This window comes from Anabrus simplex, chromosome 5 (genome assembly GCF_040414725.1).
Source record: "Anabrus simplex isolate iqAnaSimp1 chromosome 5, ASM4041472v1, whole genome shotgun sequence".
NCBI lineage: Eukaryota > Metazoa > Arthropoda > Insecta > Orthoptera > Tettigoniidae > Anabrus > Anabrus simplex.
In genome coordinates this window covers 192,679,741-192,702,093 of record NC_090269.1, presented here as the reverse complement: position 1 = coordinate 192,702,093, position 22,353 = coordinate 192,679,741, and the positions used below count along the sequence as shown (strand labels likewise).

Here is a 22,353-nt window from a genome sequence, read left to right as displayed (position 1 = left end):
AGAAAGGTTTTCGACCACATGAAAGCAAATTATGACACTTATTTGTACAAGGGCTCCGAAACATCATTAAGAAGAATTTTGAAGGCCATGGGGTTTGTGTGGAGTAAAGGTGATCCCTATGCGTATGTTAGAGAAAATGAAGACATTTGTTTTAAGAGATCCTGTTTTCTGAGGGAATACATGCGTAATAAGGACAGTGAGAAACCAAAACCTGTTGTTTTCTTGGATGAGACTTGGATTTTTATGAATGGTGAATATATATGTTATATATTACATTTTATATTAAAAAATCTTGGAATAATTTATCTTCATCAGGTGTCTTTGGTTTCAATTGTGCATTTCTCTTTCAGGGTCACCCACACACTCCTGGAATAAACCACATAAATCTGGACACGATGTTCAAGGAGTAATTCATCGACCTGTGTCTGAGGGAGGAAGACTGGTTATTGTTCATGCTGGAACGAAAGATGGCTTTGTACCTGGTATGTTCTTACTTTATTTTACTTCATTTTATTATAGTGAGGTGATCTCTCTTTACATAGTTATGAGGGTTTTTAGGGTTTGTAGTACGGATGTAGGGGGGGGGCACATAAGTCTCTGATAAGACCCCAACTTAAGTACAGTTCCTGTGTATGAGACCCTCACTGGGATTACTTGATTTGAGAAATGGAAAAGTTCAAAAGACAGAAGCACGATTTGTTGTGGGTGATTTCTGACAAAAGAGTAGTGTTACAAAAATTTTGTCGGGTTTGGGCTGGGAAGACTTGGGTGAAAGGAGACGAGTTGCTGGACTAAGTGGTATGTTCCGAGCTGTCGGTGGATAGGTGGTGTGGAATGACATTGGTAGACGAATACGTTTCAGTGGTATTTTAAAAGTAGGTAAGATCACAGTACAGTGATAAAGTTGACGAAAAGTGGGGCAAATATTTGTTTTTTTTAAGAAGGGAGTTAGGGATTGGAGTAATTTACCAAGGGAGAAGTTCAATAAATTTCCAAATTCTTTGCAACTTCCCCAGTGTATTTTCATATAATGTTACTGGATATTTGTATCAGTAAATTACTTGTATTGTAGGCCTATTTATTATGTTTATTCTGCATTCAACAATCTCCACCTGAATCAGTGCTTGTTACCTGACTGTTGAACACCTTCCAAGCTTCTTATTTCTTAATGCCTAATATAGGTTCAGTATTCGCAGCAATTACATTTGTTCTAAGGCATTGAAATGGGTGTTTATACTTATATCTTTAATGCAAGTGATCGTGGACTTCTAATCCAGATATAGGCCTACTAATGGAGATACATTCATGAGAGATGTTACGATAAAGTAGTGTAAGTAGTAATTCATTGACTTCATCATCAGGTGACTTTGCTACATAGTAGTTGGTTTCACTTAAAATCAGACAGCTTTTTGTATCATTCAACAGAAATCACATTTTTTAAATCAATTAATAGGCCTATCCTTGAAGAGGGGTGATCTCATATTTTAGGGAATACTTTTTTTAGAAGAAATAACTTCATACTAAAACTTAAAATTCTTACAGGTGTTGATTTGATATTTGCTACAAACTTGAAGAGAAATCAGGATTACCATGGTGCTATGAACAGCGAGAAATTTCAGATGTGGGTGAAAACGCAATTAATCGTAGGATTAAGAAATATAGGACCCTGTGTTATTGTAATGGATAATGCACCATATCACTATAAGCTTGTTGAGCATCAACCAACAACAAAATGGAGGAAGGATCAATTAGTGGTAATTATACTTCATTGAATATTTCCTTTTACTGAATGATGTTTAATGATGTTACAGAAATTAATTTCTATTTTTCCTTTAATTTACAGTCATGGTTAAGGCAGAATGGAGTTTCTCCACCAGAAAATGGTACAAAAGATGAGCTGCAAAGGTTGTGTAATATGAATCGAAGTCACTTAAAGAGGTACAGAAGCACGTAAACATAAGTTTAGATAATGTTGTTTACACTCATGTATTTGACTTTCATGTATGCATAATAATATTTCTCTGTTTCTTTAAAACCAGGTACATTGTTGACGAGATGCTGCACAGTGAAGGCCATACTGTCTTACGACTTCCTCCTTACCACTCGTTTTTCAATGCCATCGAATTAGTATGGTCTGTGGCAAAACAGTATTATAACAAAACAGTGGCTTCAAGACCTGGTCACGGATTGGACAAAGCTACAGCTGTGTGGAAAGAATCTCTTGATCAGGTAGGCCAAGTGGAAATGTTATTTATTGGATATAGGCAAGTGGAGTTTATAATATACTTGTCAGGTTGTGATACTTCAATATATCTTATAGGTGACAGCAGAGATGTGGAGAAATGAAGTGAAACACACTGAGAAGAAGATTGTCGAGTTCTACAATAATGAGGTGAGAGGTCTTCCTGAAGTGGAGGAACTAGTCATTCATCATGGAAGCAGTGAATCAGAGGAGGAATATGAAGAAGAAGATGAATAAGAAGAAGACGAAGAAGAAGAAGAAGAAGAAGAAGAAGAAGAAGAAGAAGAAGAAGAAGAAGAAAGAAGAGAAGCCGAGGAGTTAGCTGTACCATTGTAAGAGCCATTCCATGAGATTAAGAATGTTATAACTTTGCTGGGAAATAATACATTTCTGATTGCCCCGTCCTTTCAGATATAACGAAGTTACATTTCAAAATTGTGGAAATTGTGTATCTACAAGTTACAGGGCGGTACAGATGTGCAGGTGGGGATCAGTGTCCAATCGGAGTGAAATTATATAGAACTGCTGTGGCGCAATGTGAGGAGGAGCGGGCGAGAGAGAGAGGGAGACAGCACTCTGTCACCAATACATGATGTAAACATTGTACTCCTGTTAAAATACTGACATAACTCAAATTTTATACACTATCTAATGGTTTTCCACAGTTCTTTGAAAGTCACAACTCACATATACTGTATATATAGAGAGAGAATTACATATAAAAATACCTGTGTCCACAATAAGTAGCCCACATATTAAATATAAATCAATTTGCTTTACGTCGCACCAACACAGATAGGTCTTATGGTGACAAAGAGGATAGAAGAGATAGGAAAGGGCTAGAAGTGGGAAGGAAGCGGCCGTGCTCTTAATTAAGGTACAGCACAAGCATGTGTCTGGTGTAAAAATGGGAAACCACCGTAAACCATTTTAACGGCTGCCGACATTAGGATTTGAACCCACCATTCCCAGAATGCAAGCTCATAGCTACGCGACCCTAAACGCACGGCCAATTAACTCGGTCATCTTTGAAAATGTATTTTTCTATCAGCAGAGGCTTTTTTAAAATCGTCATATTTTGTATAGGCTACAGGAGATGTACAGTAGCCCACTGGTTTTCTGATTAAACATCATTTATTTAAGCTATTGCATCAGTCTACTTACATACTCACTGTCCACGTACACCGGTAACCTCATGATTCGATTATTGAAGTATTGTGCAATGATGCGACATACAAACTAATATATAACAGACAATTTCGAGTGGTCATGAGCATGACTCATAGTCATAGGGTAGGCTAAATAATAATGTTATTGGCTTTATGTCCCACTATCAACTTTTAGGGTTTTTTGAGACGTCGAGGTGCTGGAATTTAGTCCTGAAGGAGCTCTTTTATGTGTCAGTAAATCTACTGACACGAGGCTGAGCACCTTCAAATACCACCGCACTGAGCTCGGCCCTGCCAAGTTGGGTTCAGAAGGCCAGCGCCTCGACCGTCTGAGCCACTCAGCCAGGCATGGAGGCTAGAGAGATGAGTTTAAGTAATTGTCGAACGTTAACTAGTTATAAAGATACTGATTGATTAAACTAATACAGTAATTAGAATAACCTAATTGCCTACCTACTTACAACCTAGGTACTTTGGAATTGTGTTCTATCTTTTTAACACTGCAAATAAATCCATGTATTGTTTAAAACTCCCTGTAAGAAGAGGACAGTGAATGCGAGTAGGTATTATTATTAAACGAGCTGAGCTCGAGAGTCCATTATAGCACACGATTTTTTCAATGTACCATGACTCTGTATGTATTGCTTCAGAGGAAGTTCGGCTCCCCGCCAATGTCCAGTGTACCGATAATGAACCGGGTGTGTGTTGTGTCTCACTGATCCGTGACTGCGTACGATTCTTTCAGTGTGCCATGATTCACTGTGTCTCGCTGCAGCGAAAGCTCGGCTCCCCGCCAGTGTCCAGTGTGCCGATAAGGAGCCGTGTGTGTCGTGTGGCTCACTGAGCCGTGATTGTGCATGATTTGTGTGCCGTGAGCTTGCCGTTCCTGTGAATCGATTCACTCGGACACTTGAATGAATCGATACACTGCTTCGAATCATGCACTCAGTAGCCTACACTAGTACATGTACATAGTACATTACCATTAAGATAGATAGCATTGCAAAGTAATTCGTCTTGACCATAATAATAAGAATAATAATAATAATCGTATGGCCTCAGCTACCGTGTGCAGACATTTCAAGTTGACGTCATCTGGCTGTCTGCTCGTCAATTTTGACGTTCCGTTATACTCTAGGCTCACTAGATGGCTGACCGAGTAAACCGAAACTCTCTTGGGCGTCCGTGGCTGAGAATGAATTAATTTTGTCGGGTAAACACCAAATGTGTCACCAGAGATCTTTTACATGCCGACATCGTACGACATGAAGTGTCGAATAGACTTTTTTCTGCCCTTCAAAAATCCAACTACCTCTGCCGGGTTTGAACCCGCTATCTTGGGATTCGGAGGCCGTCACTCTACCACTGATCCACAGAGGCAGCTGTCTTTACCATGAAATACATCGTCGTCGTACATGACTGAATTACTGTCAATATATCTTAGAGAAACTGTAATGTACATGAAACGAAATTGAGTTTAATTTCCACGATACATTCTTCCTATATAAAGGAGACCATGTAGCTTATCCACCTTCATTTCAGCCACATAAATATTCAGCAAAAATTGCAAAATCACATTAAAGGACAAATAAAATTTTTTAAGTAGAAACAGTCTGGAACATAGATTAGTGAGGTTGGACATCCCGCCCGTCATCATTCAGAAGTCGCTGTTGAACATACTGTACTTGTCAAAACTAGTAAGTTTCTATTTTACACAATAATAGTGAAATGTTGATGAAGACGACATACACCCAGCCCCCGTGCCAGATAAATTAACCAACGGTGGTTCAAATTCCCCACCCTGTCGGGAATCAAACCCACACCCTGTGACCAAAGGCCAGCACGCTAACCATTTAGCCATGGGGCCAGACAATAATGGTGAAAAAGCATGTTCACTGCAGCTATTGTTGACTGGATATTTCTTCTCTTTAAAGAACAGTGAGTACCACAAATTAATATCCTGTTTTGTTGATTCCTGTAAACTTTGTATGTACGGTTTTGGTTCGCCAGTTCCTAGCGTATCTACTGAATGAAAACTTTGTAGACCAATGGATTCAGTTTTATGTTTATTGCCTTCAGTCGTCACGACAGTGCTTTCAATGACAACAGTCGCTCAATTACAAATCCTGTCGAACCTAACCTAACCCTGCGACAATCAGTGGTTTTCGATGGATCACTACCTAACTGGTCATTATAATTTGTTTTCGGTGGATCACAACCAAACCTGTCCCTATCAGTGGTTTTCGGAAGAATACAGTGGTTTTGTCACAAGCCAATACAGACTCTTGAATCAATGTGTGAAAATGGGAAAGTGTAGAAAACCCTCTTCAGGAATGCCAATCTCGAAGTCCATAGTCTTTTTAGCGTTGTCACACAGCTGAAATTCACTTTAGAGGTAATTGTAAAAAGTCATATATAGGCTCTACAGAAACATAGTACATTACCAATTCCATCTCGATTGCTATGAGACGCACACTGCATAGCGGTTTCGCTCTATAGATAAATCATATTATAGTGAAAAAAATTTGTTTTCAAAAACATCTGTCTGGCATGAAGGTCCAGAAGGAAAATACTTTCATTGGAATTCTTATTTATGTGTTCACCACCCTAGTAGGTTTAAATAAACCTTATAAATACTTTGTAAGACCCATTCTCGAATATGGATCTGCATGTTGGGATGCGTACAGGATGGGTTTAATAAATTCCCTAGAGAAAGTTCAAAGAAGAGCGATGCGTTTCGTAACTGGGAATAGAAGGAATACCATTAATTGGGAAAGTCTTGAATCTAGAAGAACTAGAGCTCGCCTGTGTGGTCTTTATAAGAGCTATACGGGAAGGGCTGCTTGGAGTTGTATTAGGAATAGGTTAGAACCTCCCTCATACTTATCGAGAAATTATCATAAGCATAAAATTAGGGCCAGAAACCAGCATACGGATGTGGGCAAGTTTTCCTTCGTCAACAGGACCATAAGGGATTGGAATAAATTACCTGCGGCAGTCTTTGATAGATTCCCTTTTGGTATCAAGTCATTTAAGAAGACCATTTGTGTAAAATGAAAAGTAAAAGTTGTAAATTACGGGCACTGAATTTGCGATTTTCTGCTTGGTTTCGATTGTGAAACTGGGAGGCGTTTTCTTGTGGTATTCTCTTTCCAGGGAAGTGCTTGCTGTACTCATGTTTTTGTAATTGTTGTTCTTGGTTAATTAACAATGTTTTTAACTTTATTTTATTATCACTTGTAACGTTAAGCTAGTAGTAAGCTCAATCTATAGTTTTGTAAGCCATAGTGGCAAGTATTGGAAATAATTAAATTGTGCATGAAACTGTACATGATGCTGGATTTAGAATGACTAATAGTATTTCTTGTAATATTTTTTTCCATGGAATTCCTTTTTGTACTTGAGTTGTTGTAGTTGTTGGGTAGTATGATTTAACTTTATTATCACTTGTAGTGTTAAGCTAGTAGTAAGTTCAATCTATAGTATTGTAATTTGTAGTGTTAAATACTGGAAATACTTACGTTGTGTGTGAATATGTATATAATGACACTGGATTTAGAAAGTTAAATTAGTAGTATTTCTTGCTTGTTGCAATGTTGTTGTTGTAGGGTAATTACGGTTTAACTTCACTTTATTATCACTTATAATGTTAAGCTATTAGTAAGGTCAACCTATAATATTGTAAGCCATATTGTTAAGCACTGTAAATACTTAAGTTGTGTGTGAATTTGTATATGATGTTACTCGATTTAGAATATTAAACTAGCAGTAATTCTTGTTATATCTTCCTTCCATATATCTGCTTCTTGTACTCTTGTTGTTTGTTTGCTTGTTTGTTTGTTTGTTTGTTGTAGTTGGGTAATTATGTCAACTTTATTATCACATTACTGTAAGTGACCGTTGCCACCGGGATATTTCCCATTTGCAATTTATTAATAATTTATTATTAATAATAATAATAATAATAATAACGAGTGACAGGGGTTTAACGTAATTTGGAAGGAATGTTTTGCGTATGATAAATGAGTACCAGGTTAACTATTGGGGGCAAAGGCGGTCATGCGTAGAGCTAACCACTCCACCCCACCCCACCAAGTGCCAACGTCATGGATAGTGGAAGCCTTCACCTTCCACCCTTCCAATGGCTTTCATGGTTTGTACAGAGATGACTTTGCTTTTTGCTTTTTAAATATTAGTATTCATGTTTATTATGTTTGTTTATTCATACCCCTGCTTTGTAATTCAGTGACCATGGAATGGCTCTAAATGTTGTAAATTATATTTATATTTACTTGTATTTATTTCCTTTTTCCTTATTGCACACGTTTGTTGTTGTTATTATTATTACTACTACTACATATCGCTTAACATGTAAATAAACTAATATTTAATGCAGTAAATAATGCTTATCTCTTCGGATTCATTTCTTCGTTGCATATTCGTTTTGCTATGACAACGTGACTTCTTTATGATATAAATAAATATAAAATAAAAGTATTTCTTCCCAAACATATTTGTTATACGTGCACCAATCAGAGAACCAACTAGGGAAGTACCTCTTACTAAGGTGCATAATGTTTTTGCATACATGTATAATTGAAGAATTGAAGATCCATATACAGGTAAGTGGGTCGCCCATGTGGTAGGCCTATTACGCATCATAGGAAACTGAGTGAACTGGCTGTGCAGTTTGATCACATTGCTGTGAGCTTGGTTTCAGGAGATGGTGATGGATTCGAACCCCACAGTCGGCAGGTCTGAAGTTTTTTTTTTTTTTTTTTGCCCGTCATTTTCATTTCAGGCTAGTGCTGTGTCTGTACGCTTATTTACATTTTAAATCCTAGCCCTCTTTCCTATCCAATTCTTGCCTCACAACCTGTCTTCATGTGATTTAAGCCAATATACAGTATATGTAAAAATCTGGTAATGTTGTTTGACTCATAGTGCTCCTGTACATTGGTTTCCGTAATGTTGACAGCTTGAGATACACCAACTTGTAAGCTGAAAATATGTTTAAAATGCCAAATGCCGAAAACCGTAAAAGTTCTTAGTGGGATGTAAAGCTGTTAGCATTATTATTAAAAGGAAGGACATATGTCTTATGTGGTAAGTCCTTGAACTTGCAGAAATCGCAATGAATTATACAATCTATATTCCCTCCCCCCTTCCTTTAAGAATGCAGTTATAGTAATGCATACATCAGAATAAAGGCAGGAAATGTTTAAAATTAATTTGAGTGAAGGAGAGAATGTATGACTAGCTCAGGTTGGCGGATTCGAGTTCCGCGGTATTTGAAAGTGCTCAAATACGCCAGCCTCATGTCTAGATCTACTGGTACATAAAGAACTCTTGCGGGACGAAATAATGGCACCTCGGTGTATGTGAAAACGATAGAAGTAGATAGTAGAACTAATATTCAATTCTGCAGCGAGCTTGAAAGCTGACCTAATTTCCGTTCACGTAGCTTGGCACATTAGTATTCCTATATGTTTCCTGACAACCGTGAAGATATAACCAGCCTGCAGGCTGAAAATATGCCCAATCTCTCTCCTTACTGGTTACCGGTATTGAAGAGAGAAGGAAATATTCGCGCAAAAGAAAGGGAAGTCATTGGATGTCTGGAACTTTTGAAAATCACACTGCAAAGACTTATTAAACAAATTGCATCGTTTAACACGCCCCTCTTTTCAAGAATATGGTTACAGTACGCCTACTGTGTATCAAAATAAAGACAGATATATGTAACATTAATTTGAGTGAGAAAGGGTGTTTATTTCCTTAATTTCTCATTGAGCGTGGAAACCGACTTAATTATGAATATCTTGATTTATTTCATCTTAACTTTTATCATTTACTAGGGTAGGGAAACATTCATTATCGGTGTTTACATTGAGGTTAGTTTGTTATGGTTATGTCTGGTGATTTTAATATGTAACCAGGCAGGTTGGCAGCAGTGATCAGCCATTACAGAAAAGAGAAAAGAAGAGCATCGGGCGGCGATATTTACTTTCTGGGGTATTTCGTTACGTTGCGATTACTATAATCCTGGTAATCCTCAATCAAGTAATCCTGGTGAGGGTCCCATACACTGGAACCATACTCTAGTTGGGGCGTTACCAGGGACTTATGATTGAATAGGTGAACTTACAAATAAACACTTGTATTTTAACATTTATAAATGCTATGTTCCGAGCTGTCAGCGGAGAGATGGCATGGAATGATATTAGTAGACGAATAAGTTTGAGTGGTGTCTTTAAAAGTAGGGAAGATCGCAAGATGAAGATAAAGTGGAATTCAAGGGAACAAACTGGGGCAAATATTTGTTTACAGGAAGGGGAGTTGGGGATTGGAATAACTTACCGAGGGAGATGTTCAATAAATTTCCAATTTCTTTGAAATCATTTAAGAAAAGGCTAGGAAACAACAGATAGGGAATCTGCTACTTGGGCGACTGCCTTAAATGCAGATCAGTACTGACTGACTGATTGATACTATATGGAAAAAAGACTGTGGGTGTAAGACACAACTAGCACTCCTAGGGGAGGCGTTAATATGTAAAAATAAGCAAAAACGACTGATAATAGTGTGGAATCCATGGATTTCGGGCTCGTTGAGATTAACTGTGATGCTGTTTAAGTTCAAGTTCAGCGTTTATCAGCATAGGGGATGAGAAGGGGTGAACAAGAAAATTTCCAAAACGACTGACATTTGTGTTGAGTCCACAGTTTCCAGGGTCCCTAGCCTGACTGGTGACAGTCCCAGTGACAGTTGGAATCGTGTACATTATATCTATACCACAAGGTATTAATACATACACAGAGATGCCAACTTTCGAGAAAGGCAATTTGGAATACAGCCGTTAGGGCACGTGGGGGGAGTGGGGGGGAACTGCGCAGCTGATGTCGATTTTTTTTTCCGAGATCTGACTTGCATATCATTGAAAAATTAATGAACAACATACATTTCAAGCAGACATAACATATTCAGAGACTGACATATAAAGAGTGTATGACTCTTACCCGAAAAATTGACAGGTGATCTGCAGTACATATTTGAGTGGAGGTTGAAGGATCATTTCTTTTGTTGAGTACTGTAGTTAACCCTTAGCAGCTTGTACTTCCTGTTTGCTAAACGTACACTGATGACATGCTTTTTCTTTTGATACCATGTGCATCCTTTGCACTAACAGAGAACTTAACAGTTCGCTGTTCATATTAGCACGGAATTCAGTCTTGTTCTTCCTCATGCACATCTGAAATATCGCGGCTACACACACTACAAAACACGTGTGAATGAGATTTTGAGAACGCAGTAAAAAGGGCCCTTCTTTGAAGTATACCTCCCTAAATTTTTGAACTACTTTTGGTTTATTACTTGCGCCACTAGTCACGGTAACGTCATCACATGTATTTTCCTCCACAAGAAATCACTTCATTTCCACCTTTTGCATTTCGTAACACACGAACTTGGAAACCAAAATCGCAATAAATACTTCAACAGTCACGCACACAGTATTCACAATGAAACGCAGTTTGTCACCACTTTTCCGCCAAAACAAAGACAAAAGAACTTGCATACTTAAATGGAAGTCTGATCATGTGACGAACAAAGACAAAAACTACACAAGATATACCACTTCACAGGTGCCTATTTTTTTCAGTACTGGAAGCACACACTGTGTTTGGCATGTGAAAATTCAAAATTCTCTTAAATGAGGGACAGAAAAGGGGTATAAATGATTACTGAGAAATCCGAAAATAATATTCTGAGAATTCAAGCTGTAATAGCATTCCTTGTGTAACCTTTTGAACACTTCATACACTTAGGTTTAAAAATCAACAAAAAATCGTAATTTGTGGTGTGTGATTCGTAAAGGCGTAATTATGATGGGTAATTCGTAATGAATATGATTGAATCGTAATAGTTGGCATCTCTGCATACAGTAATAACTTACTTTTATTACAGTAAAACCTCGTTAATTCAAAGTCATTGGGATACAAAAATCGGACTTCGAATTACCCATACGTGATTTCAAATTAACCGCCAACAAATCCACTAGCATACATAACCACAACGCAACAACAACAACAAAAAACCACACGCTTCAAAGATGAGGACAAATTATGCTGGGTCTCCTGTTCAAATACTGTATTTCTTGGATTGCTGTACTGTTTGCATTTTTCAGGTGCCTTGTATTTGCACGCGAGTGCTTGATGCCCATAAAACATTGTGGCTTATCAAACTCCCCTATGACGAGGGGAGGAAGTCTCTCGCTTCCGTGTGCATTGCAACTCACTACAACAACAACCCACCCTTGTATGATTTCCCAACTGGCACTTCTCTCCTTTAAAACCAAAAGTTCATTTGGGCACGGCATTAAAAAACCAATGCAGTTTCATCGGCATTGACAATATTGTTCAGCGCGTATGAATTGATTACATGAGCCACGCTTTTTCGTCAACTGTCGGCAATGTCAGTGTTCGCGGATTCTGCTTCTTCGCACACTGCATGCTACGTGATATTGTGGCATTCCTTAAAATGCTAAATACAAAAGAATTACGATTTCACTCAAATTTAGCAAATACGGAGCAAATATGAAGCATATTGTAGACACAATGAAGTGAGTGAATGTGCGGAAAACTACCCCTGCACATTCCGCAAGATGCGTTCTATCATGATGCAAACAAATTTTGAATTTACATTACTCTGTAAAATACTAATTTTTTAAATGTAAAGGCAGTTTTGAATTAAAAGTCTGAATTTCAGTAAAGGGACCAACATTGTTCTTCGAATTATGAATTATCCGTATTGTAACAGTAAATATGGTACTTTGATGAGCATCAGTCAGACGCAGGGCGTGTACCGTTCTGATCGAAGTGCATACAGAGGGAGAGGGTTTTTCTTCTGAAAAAAATTCTTGAGTTTTTTTTTCTTCTGAGTTTATTAATAAGTTCAAAATCATATCACCTCTGTACAGACGAAACAGTGGGAAGTGTTCTTTCCTCATCCTAGGGTTGGCGATGTCCCAGAATTCCGGCTGCTCCGCTCCTCTCTGCACCATTGAACCGCCATTCCTCCCTCAATGGAAGTTCTTGAAGATCTCGAATTTCTAGAAGATCCATGCGATGTCTAGAAGATCCATGCGGTGTAGAAGTAAGGGCGTCGAAATAGAACACGTAAATGATAAACGTGAACGAACACCGTTAAGCCTTGGACGTGTTAATACGAAAAGCGGCTTCTGCACAGATGAAAAAAAGATATAGCAATGGTTTTGACAAGGTTTATAACACATAGGAACTGTATAACTGAAGAATTATCACACAGTAGAATGTCACTGAAATCTATCCCGTGTTATGCCATTAATCATTTGAAATGAATTCTATGCGGCAAAATGTTACTAAGCTCGAATAAGCACATAAGTTTAACACTCGGAAATTAAACTCAAAGGGAATAGCCACTTGAAACTTGTTGTCGAATGTCAAAATAAAGTCAGCCTTATAAATAGCCACCTAAAGTTTGTGATACTTGGCATAAACTGAAGTTATTCACACGACATATTTCTTAGTCTGAACACTGTTCAATGAAATCAATTGGATTGAAATGAAATAAGAACCTTTCACTTGTGAAGTTAATCTTGTTCACGCATGTTAATGAAAAAAATAAAGTGAAATTGGTCATTCACCAACAGTCCTTAGTTCAAATGTTTGTAGAATTGTAAATGCACAGTTCTTAGTTTGAATGTTCATAGAATTAAAAATGCACAGTTCAAATACACAGTCTACAGTCCATCATCTACAAAATATTTACACAGTTTAGAGAATTATCTCCACACGAAATTGTAAGTTAGTGACGTAGTCACTAAGTTCAAGTTAATTCTGTACTCAATCACTTGTTAATGTTTGCCACTTGAGGAATTCTAAGTTAAAGCACAGTTACGTCAATGAGATTTCTCAAAATATTCAATCACTTCGTAAGGAGCAAAGACTGTTCTAAATCCTATCACTGTCCACAACATTAACTTTGAATTATGAGCACTTGGAAAAATAATTGCAAGTCTTAGACAATCATTCAGAATAAACAATCACTTGAGAATGTTAAGGGTTTGATGAAGCACAACTTATATCACTCTCCGTTGGAGCAGAATTCTATCATTCACGAGTTAAAGAAAATTGTATAAGTCCACATGTGACGCTACGGAGTTAAAGTCCAGAACTCGACGAAATATGACAATCACTTCACGTCGTATCGCAGTCCTCACGAGCCGACTGCTCGCTGCTAGCCGCACGAACTCCACTGCGATACATACACACTGGTCTGCCAAGGTAAGCAGCTCTCCATTTATACCCAATCCATGCCAAAACATGCCTTCACATCTCGCTCCACAGTTTCGTCGTCTCATGTCGGATTTTTATTAAACCTAGCAGGAATGGAGATAAGATATCGGGCTACACGATGATGTGGTTGATTTTGTCTAGTCATTATCGCGGGGAAAGTTATTAACCAAAGAAACTCAAGGAACATTCCATACTGATCTAGGCTCTCTCCATGTTACGGGGAGGCAAGCTGTGACGTCACTCCGCTCTACGTCACACACAGCTGTTGCTTGCTGTTTCAGTCTGTCTTCCACTGCTAGGCCGGCGCGTAACGCGAAGTTTCAACTTTAATTACGGGGACTTAGTTTCGTACCGCTGTTCCCGGTACAGTATTTCGAATTAAACAATTTAAATAACATGCAAAACTGTACCTCATGTTTCTGGGAGCGAGAGCTTCTTCAACTTAGGTAGGATATTGAATTAACCGATTTCTAATTATCAAGGTTCTACTGTATTTGTTTGAAAGGATCAGCTACTTCCCTGATTATCAGACATACGAAGAGGGGTGATTTGGTGGGATAAATTCCCCCCCTTCCACCTGAAATACTGAAGTTTAGAACTTGTGACTAATTGTGGCAACCATGTATATGAAAATTTTAGGTAGCTCATTGTTTTGTTTTAATTTTAATTATGTATTTGCCAACAATATGTTGATGCTTCCATTAATAAATAAGCATAAATATATATTTTTCTCCTAAAAGCAATCATCCTGAACCAATGAACTTCATTTCTGATCTTAACATTTTGAGACAGTGATAATTTTCCCAACAATACATTACATCGAGTACTGAAACTACTTACTGTCTGTCTTACTACTGCCACACCAGAACGCTATTTTTCATCCCTGAAATATTTAAAAGGTTATTTGCAGAATATGACTGCACAGGAAAGATTGAATGTGTTACCTCTTTTGTATATACACAATGAAGAACATGTGACCGTAGAAAATATAATCCATGAACCAGCCTAAAAACCCAGGAGAACCGAGCTCGATAGCTGCAGTCGCTGAAGTGCGGCCAGTATCCAGTATTCGGGAGATAGTAGGTTCGAACCCCACTGTCGGCAGCCCTGAAAATGGTTTTCCGTGGTTTCCCATTTTCACACCAGGCAAAGGCTGGGGCTGTACCCTAATTAAGGCCATGGCCGCTTCCTTCTCACTCCTGGCCCTTCCCTGTCTCATCATCGCCATAAGACCTATCTGTGTTGGTGCGACGTAAAGCAAAAAAAAATCCCAGGAGACGTCAGCTAGAGTATTGTAATCATCAACATGAATACGAATGTGTCTTAATGAATGACTGTGTTATTCTGAAAGTTTTAATTTATTGTTTCTAATTTCACAATATGCACCCAATATTATTTTATGGAAGTCCTCAAATTTTAATATTTAATATCCCCTCCCCCCACCCAGAAAATAATTCCTGCATAGCCCCTGCTGACAATCTGGGCTGTCACAATGAAATAGTTTAATGCAAAATTATCTATCAGTCAACATCACAATAAAGAAATCTAAAAATAACTTCAAACAGTTAATGCAAATCCAAAATGGAATCATTCAAAGGAAGTATCAGGGCAGAGCTGGGTACTACAGCTAGGTTTTATATTTATTAAACTATGCAATTTTAACATTTTAATTTTTTTTTTTTTTTTTTTTGCTATTTGCTTTACGTCGCACCGACACAGATAGGTCTTATGGCGACGATGGGATAGGAAAGGCCTAGGAAGTAGAAGGAAGCGGCCGTGGCCTTAATTAATGTACAGCCCCAGCATTTGCCTGGTGTGAAAATGGGAAACCACGGAAAACCATCTTCAGGGCTGCCGACAGCGGGGTGCGAACCCACTATCTCCCTTTATTTCTGGATACTGGCCGCACTTAAGCGACTGCAGCTATCAAGCTTGGTAATTTTAACATTAGAAAAATATATCATACAGAAAACTGGTTAGTTTTGTTTCTGACAAAGGAAATTTTCTTGTACCAGTAGTTACAAATATTATAGGCTACATGCCATTAAGTGAATACCTTAAGGGAATTTTCCAAGAACAGGCATTGGTTCTCTTGCTGTAATAACTGCTTTTGTAATGAGTTCACAAGGAGTTGCTGGTCTTCCAGCTGCTGCTTAGCCAAGCCTTTCTCTGCTCTCTCTGCAGTTAAAAGTACTTCCAAATGGCCCAATTTTTCCATCATCTGCTTCTCATGGGTTTGCTCTGTATTCAGAGCAGTGGCTGACAATGCCAATAATTGCTGGTTATGCTGCTTCAGTGTGGCTTTCTCTCTCTATAAACAAAAAAAGGAAGGAAACAGAATAAGCAAAATAGGAATAAAAGGAAAAGAATGGAAAAAGACAACGTAAACTCCCCTTACACCTAAGCTATGCAATTCTAATGATAATGGAATATCTCAACTACCAAGATGATATTTTGTTCTTTTAACACATTGCAGACTGGTCCCGAGAAAACTCATTTTTGACTGGCCGCGCGTTGCGGACCGGTCCTGAGTTATCTCGTGTTAGCAGCATACTGAAGTTTAGTGCTATCTTTTGAGATATACCGGAACTATTTAGAGATCAAGGGTGCTAGAACTCTTATGTATGGTTCTACACAATCAATAGTCTCATTTCTTTTCGATTATTCTTCATATCATAGCTTTTCTTTGCATTTCCGGACAACATGTTTACAAAGTTCAAAGAGCCATGCAAGATGGCAGCGCCCAGGGATCGCACGTGTTTAGACAGGGATTAAATTATTCGTGAATTATGTGCTAATACAGGCTCCGAATGTCCAAGTGATGCTGAATATTTAGAGTTCGATGATGAAATATATTCTAATGGAAATGTGTCAAGTGATGACGAGGATATAGCCTCATCTTCAAGGTGTGGAATTCACGAAGCGCAGAACGAGTCTGCTAATTGTGTTACAGGTGTAAATATTCTAAATATTGTAAATAATGTAGTGTTTTCTGAAAACTGTGTTATGGACAACAGTGAACCTAGGCTAGAGGATTTTTAAGGTGCTCCTGGTATAAAGGTATGGCCTAATGAATCTGGAAACATAGTACAAGTAGCAGGACGTATGTTTGGTGAGGAACTTTTTCAGTATGTAGCTGAGCAGACAAACTTATACTATGAGCAAAACTCACATTCTCATAACGTATCCCCTAAAATACTAAAGTGGACTAATGTCCCTATCAGGGAAAAAAAATTGCTTTGTGTATATTGATAGGGCAGGTGAAGAAATCATGTCTGAAAGATTGCTGGCCAACCGATCCCCTAATAGAAAACCCCATATTTCAGAAAACTATGAGCCGCAATAGATTTCAGCAAATACTTACCTACCTGCATTTCAACTACTATTCAGGAAGGCCTCCAGAATAAAACACAGTAGTCCTTCAAAGGCTAGTGAAGTTCTGGCAGTTTATTTGAATGCATGCACTCCAGTTTGGAGGTAGTTAGAAAGGGGCCAGGAACAGGGCTGTGCATGGGGTGAAGGGCACCCGGTCTGCAATGTGTTAAGACTGAACAATATTGCTTAAGCATTTACCACATCAATCCATATATAAATGATAAATACCACTCAATAACACCAATATCTCAGGAACCACCGAACCAAACAGAGTGAAAGTTGGGGCAAGGGGTTCTTATTTGATCATAATTGTGACAACTGTAAGGCCTTTCCCTTGTGTTAGGCAATACCTTGAACCATGTGAGTATGGTGAAGTCTTGCAGAGACAAACTGAACTTTCAGAACACTACATAATTTTGAAGCCTGTTAAAAGATGTCACTAATTTGGTTTGGGGAGCAACCTAAGGAATTGGAATGAATTCTATTTGGTGAAGAATTTTAATAGTTAGGAGTCGGCACACTATGATTTTTTTTTCTTTCCTCTCTTAGTTAACCCATCTGAACTTCCAAATTTAAATCAACCAATCATAGCTCGGTTCTCCATTATAAATAAGACTGATCTTGGCCTTGATTAGTGCATCGACATGTGACGGTCTTCCTCACTTAAGGCAGTGGTCGATCTGGGGCATCATTCTATGGTAGGTGGCTGGTAGGATATATAAGGGTCATGAACAGCATCAGAATTTGAGTGATCACTGTGAAGGACACAGAGAAGCTGCGTACTCGTGTGAGACAGCGTTACCAGCACCTGACAGAGATTGAGAGAGGTCTCAGTTGTGTCTCTCCATTTGACCAGCAGGTCAAATCGTGCAATTTCCAGATTTGTGGGGCATTCAGATGTGACAGTAGCCCGATGTTGGACTGCACAGTAACGTGAAGGCAGGCATTTTCGTCGTCAAGGTTATGGCGACCACGCCTGACCACCACAAGAGAGGATCGCCGTATTGTGCACCAAGCAAAATGTAACCCCTTCACATCTGTGCTTGCCATCCAAGAACAAGTAATGGACTCCCTGTAACATTCTGCGTTATTCCACACCACTGGTCAGAGACCAGCAGCAGCCGGACTATGGAATTACTGCCCCATGCGTAGGCTACCGTTAACACCACAACACAAGCAGCAGCCTTTGGAGAGGTGCCCTGACCAGGAAGCATGAACTGCTGATGAACGGCATCACATTGTGTTCAGTGATGAATCGTGGTTCTGCACTACCCCAGATGACCATCATCTGGGAGTATGGCGGCGACCTGGGGATAAGTCCCATTCCTTCAATGTTAGGGAAAGGCACAGCAGTGTTACTCCTATGGTGTGGGGAGCCATCAGGTATGACTTCAGGTCATGGCTGGCAGCAACTGAGGGAACTCTAACAGCACAACAGTATGTCACGGACATCGAACGTTCTCATGTTACTTCTCATGTGACAGTATCACGGTGCAATTTTTTAACAGGACAATGCTCGTCCACACAAGGCACGTGTCTCTTTGAACTGTCTACGTGATAATGAGGTAGTACCATGACCAGTACCCCAATAGAACGTATGGGACCAGCTCCGGCGTCTCCTCTGTCCCAGTGCCAGTTACAACAGTTGTGAGCAGCTTGCCTCCAGAGAGTACAATAGCTTTAAGATACTCTTCCCAACTGAATCAATGCATGCATCCAGGCCACGGGGGTGCAACGTCATACTGATAAGTGGGCTCGTACTGCTAAGTTCTTTGTAAATTTGACTTGATTTTGTAATCATTGAAATATCATTACATACCCTCTCAATACATGAAGTTTCATTCCATTTCCTCCCTCCTTCTAGGTGCTCCAATTTTTTTGTCAGGCAGTGCATTTTAAAGTGCAACACTTTGATGGGAACTTGGGTGATTTTTATCCAAGATATCAGGTTTTATGCTAGGGTCTTTGGTTTAAGTTATTCTGAAGTTCAGACGGTAACTACTAAACCAGAGATTTTTATAGTTTGTACCTTTGTTTTTCATCTCATCCAGAAACCTTTAGGGAATTGGAAGCAATGTCTGTATTCGTCAAAGGCGTCAAACACGCGGATACTTTGAGAATTGCACGCGAATCCCCACCTTCTAATTCTGAATCTCACCCCTCCTTGTATGAGAATGCTATTCCCACAAATGTTTTGCATGTGGTTCGTCTGATCACCTAAGAAACAAATGTCCCCTAGTACTATCAGGTCAGTCTAATTCTAAACTCCAGCAAGGGTGAAATTCTGCACCAGTGGGTTGTTTCATGTGTGGATCCCTCCAGCACTAGGCTAGAAACTGTAATGCATATACGTCTTCTTGTAGTGGTAATTCAAATTCTGGTAATACCTGACTATGCCGCAAGGCTGAATCTGTAGTTTCTGACCCAGCCAAGGATAAATACATTAAACCGTCAATATCTTGTGTCAGACAATAAATTTTGTTTTGATCTCTGCCTCCTCCCATATAACTACTACAGCCTATTATTCTCAGCCATTGTATACAAAACGAGTTAATTGCAATCCTTGGTTGGCCCTCATTGCAATTCATTAAGATGACCAAACTCGGCGGGATACTGAGCAGCTCCACTGCTAGCCATAATTGTTTGGCAAAGACCATGTCTCCAACTGCCAAGTTAGACGGCCTATTATTCTCAGCCATCTTATACATAGCAAGTTAATTGCAACCTTCAGTTGGCCCTCATTGCAATTCATCAAGACATTGCTTGTCTTTCGCCTTTAAATCTGCAGTTCACAAATTCCATAAACTTGATGTCCTTGATGTTGATTTTTGTCCCTAACTCGCCACTATCCAACTAGTAGTCAATTAACAATCTGTTACCAGTGACAATAATATCTATGAATTATGGAAAAAAGCTAGGGATAACCTCAAGGCCCCTTATACGAGAGTAAAAGAAAGGTACGATCGTGGACACCAACCGACTAACTTGGCAGTTGGAGACAAGGCCTTTGCCAAACATTCATGTTTAGCAGTGAAGCTGCTCAGTTGTAGAGCAAACTTCTTTCTATATACCACAATCCTTGTACAATTGTGAAGTTTCTCACTCTGGTTACTTTGCTGGCTAGCAACGCAGAGACCAAGAAAATATACAGGTTCACCTGTCTCAGATAAAGCCTGCTTAATGGACATTTTCATAATAATGTTATTGGCTTTAAGTCCCACTAACTTCTTTTATGATTTTCGGAGATGCCACGGTGCCGGAATTCAGTCCTGCAGGAGTTCTTTACATGCCAGTAAATCTACCGATAAGAGACTGACATATCTGAGTGCCTTCATATATCAACGGACTGAGCCAGGATCGAATCTGCCAAGTTAGGATCAATCGCTACTGATCTGCATTTAGGGCAGTTGCCCAGGTGACAGATTCCCTATTTGCTGTTTCCCTAGCCTTTTCTTAAATGATTTCAAAGAACCTGGAAATTTTTTGAACATCTCCCATAGTAAGTTATTCCAATCCCTAACTCCCCTTCCTCATTAAAAAAAAACATACCTTCTTAAATAGATAGATAGATAGATAGATAGATAGATAGATAGATAGATAGATAGATAGATAGATAAATAAATAAATAAATAAACAAATAAATCACTACAAGAAGGCCGGTGCCTCAACCATCTGAGCCACTCAGCCCAGCAACAGAATTTTTCTTTTTTTAAATGTTCCTAACGCTCTCTGAGGCATTTTGTGACTCGGAAATCTGCTATTAATTCTCTTTCAATAACTTGTTTCTGTGAGTATAGATTTAAGGTTAGTATCAAGTATTTTCAGTAATGCATTAAATATGTGTGAAGTTTGGCTGTGTTGGAAGTCTGAAATACATACCTCTACTGTAAATATGTTTTTGAGGCATATAACATTTTTTTTCCCTCGTGTTCATCAATTAGTCCAAAGTCTATTTTTGGTACCTTAATATCGAAAGGTCTTACATTTAAGTCAGTTATGTCAAGTTTTTATCTAGTAAAGTAGTTGGGTGCACCCATTTTAATTTAACATACAAGATTTTCATTATTTCCCCTTGTTTTTCAGTTGTCATAATTAAACTTGTCTCTCTCTCTGAAGCTACTTAAGTTCAGTAGAATTGCCCCAGCCATCCAGTCTCGTACCTCACTTGCCAAATAATCAGCACCACCACAAATTATGTCCCTTTGAAAACTCCTTTCAGCCATCGCCAACATTTTTGGACTGCTAAATACATGCATTTTCTGTCACCGAGTGATGTTGATTTCATTCCCCCCCTTATAACTACAGACAGAGTACTGCAACAAGCTACTGGCTGTTCATTACCCATGAGAGGCCTGCTGATGATTGGGCCAGAGCTGCTGTCCTGTCGTGCCATCCTGTTCTCAATGCTAATGGGACTGGTGCAGTAATGGTTATTGCCTGCAGACTCTACTTCAGCAAGCTGGCCCTTATGCTATCTGGAGCCAAGGTCCATGGTTGGGATCTTTGAATCAACTCACAATCTCTAACTGTACTGGGATAATGGTATCTTACAGTACCCTGAGGTCCAGCCCACTGGATCTGGTCCTCAGCAACGTCAGCCTCTCTAACCATCCAGTGCCTGGACTACTCTACTGCTGTTTTCAGCAACCATTCGACTTCACTTAACTAGTCTACAGTGCTTACTAGATTCAGCTTCAAGAATGATAAAAATCTAATGCAACTTTTATAAATTCCTTCAATTTTCTTCCTGTTTTGTGAAAGTGTGAACAGAAGGAGGGAGAGGTCTGTGACAGCTCTAAGGCCCCTCTCTATGATTAAGCAACATCTTAAACATGCAAGGTGAAGTCTAGCAGAGACAAGCTGAATTTTCAGATAACTATATCATTTTGAAATCTTTTAACAGATGTCACTACTTTGGTTTGGGGTGCAACCTAGGGAATTAGAATGAACTCTCTTTACTGGAGAATTATGATAGTTAACGAGTTGGCACTTTCTGGGTTACTATTTTAGTTTTTGAGTTACCCCTACTGAACTTTCAAATGTAAATCAACCAATCATATCCCAGCTTGCCAACATAAATAAGACAGATCTTGACCCCTCAGCATCTATCTTGACTGGTGCATTGATACATGAGGGTCTCACTCAAGGCAGCAGGCGAGCTGGGCGACATCTAAGGCAGACAGACGGCTTACTTATCCCAACACGCAAATTTACCTTTGTGTGGTGATGGCAA

General features: G+C 39.0%; 1 protein-coding gene across 1 annotated transcript in view; it reads right to left on the bottom strand.

The window, feature by feature from the left end:
- The window catches only part of LOC136874430 (X-linked retinitis pigmentosa GTPase regulator-interacting protein 1), a 1,071,624-nt gene that overhangs the window by 771,242 nt on the left and 278,029 nt on the right, over positions 1 to 22,353 (bottom strand). Inside the window, exon 10 of the mRNA XM_067148064.2 lies at positions 15,802 to 16,056. Within this exon, the coding sequence (XP_067004165.2) occupies positions 15,802 to 16,056 (255 nt within the window). The remainder of the gene's footprint in view (positions 1 to 15,801; positions 16,057 to 22,353) is intronic.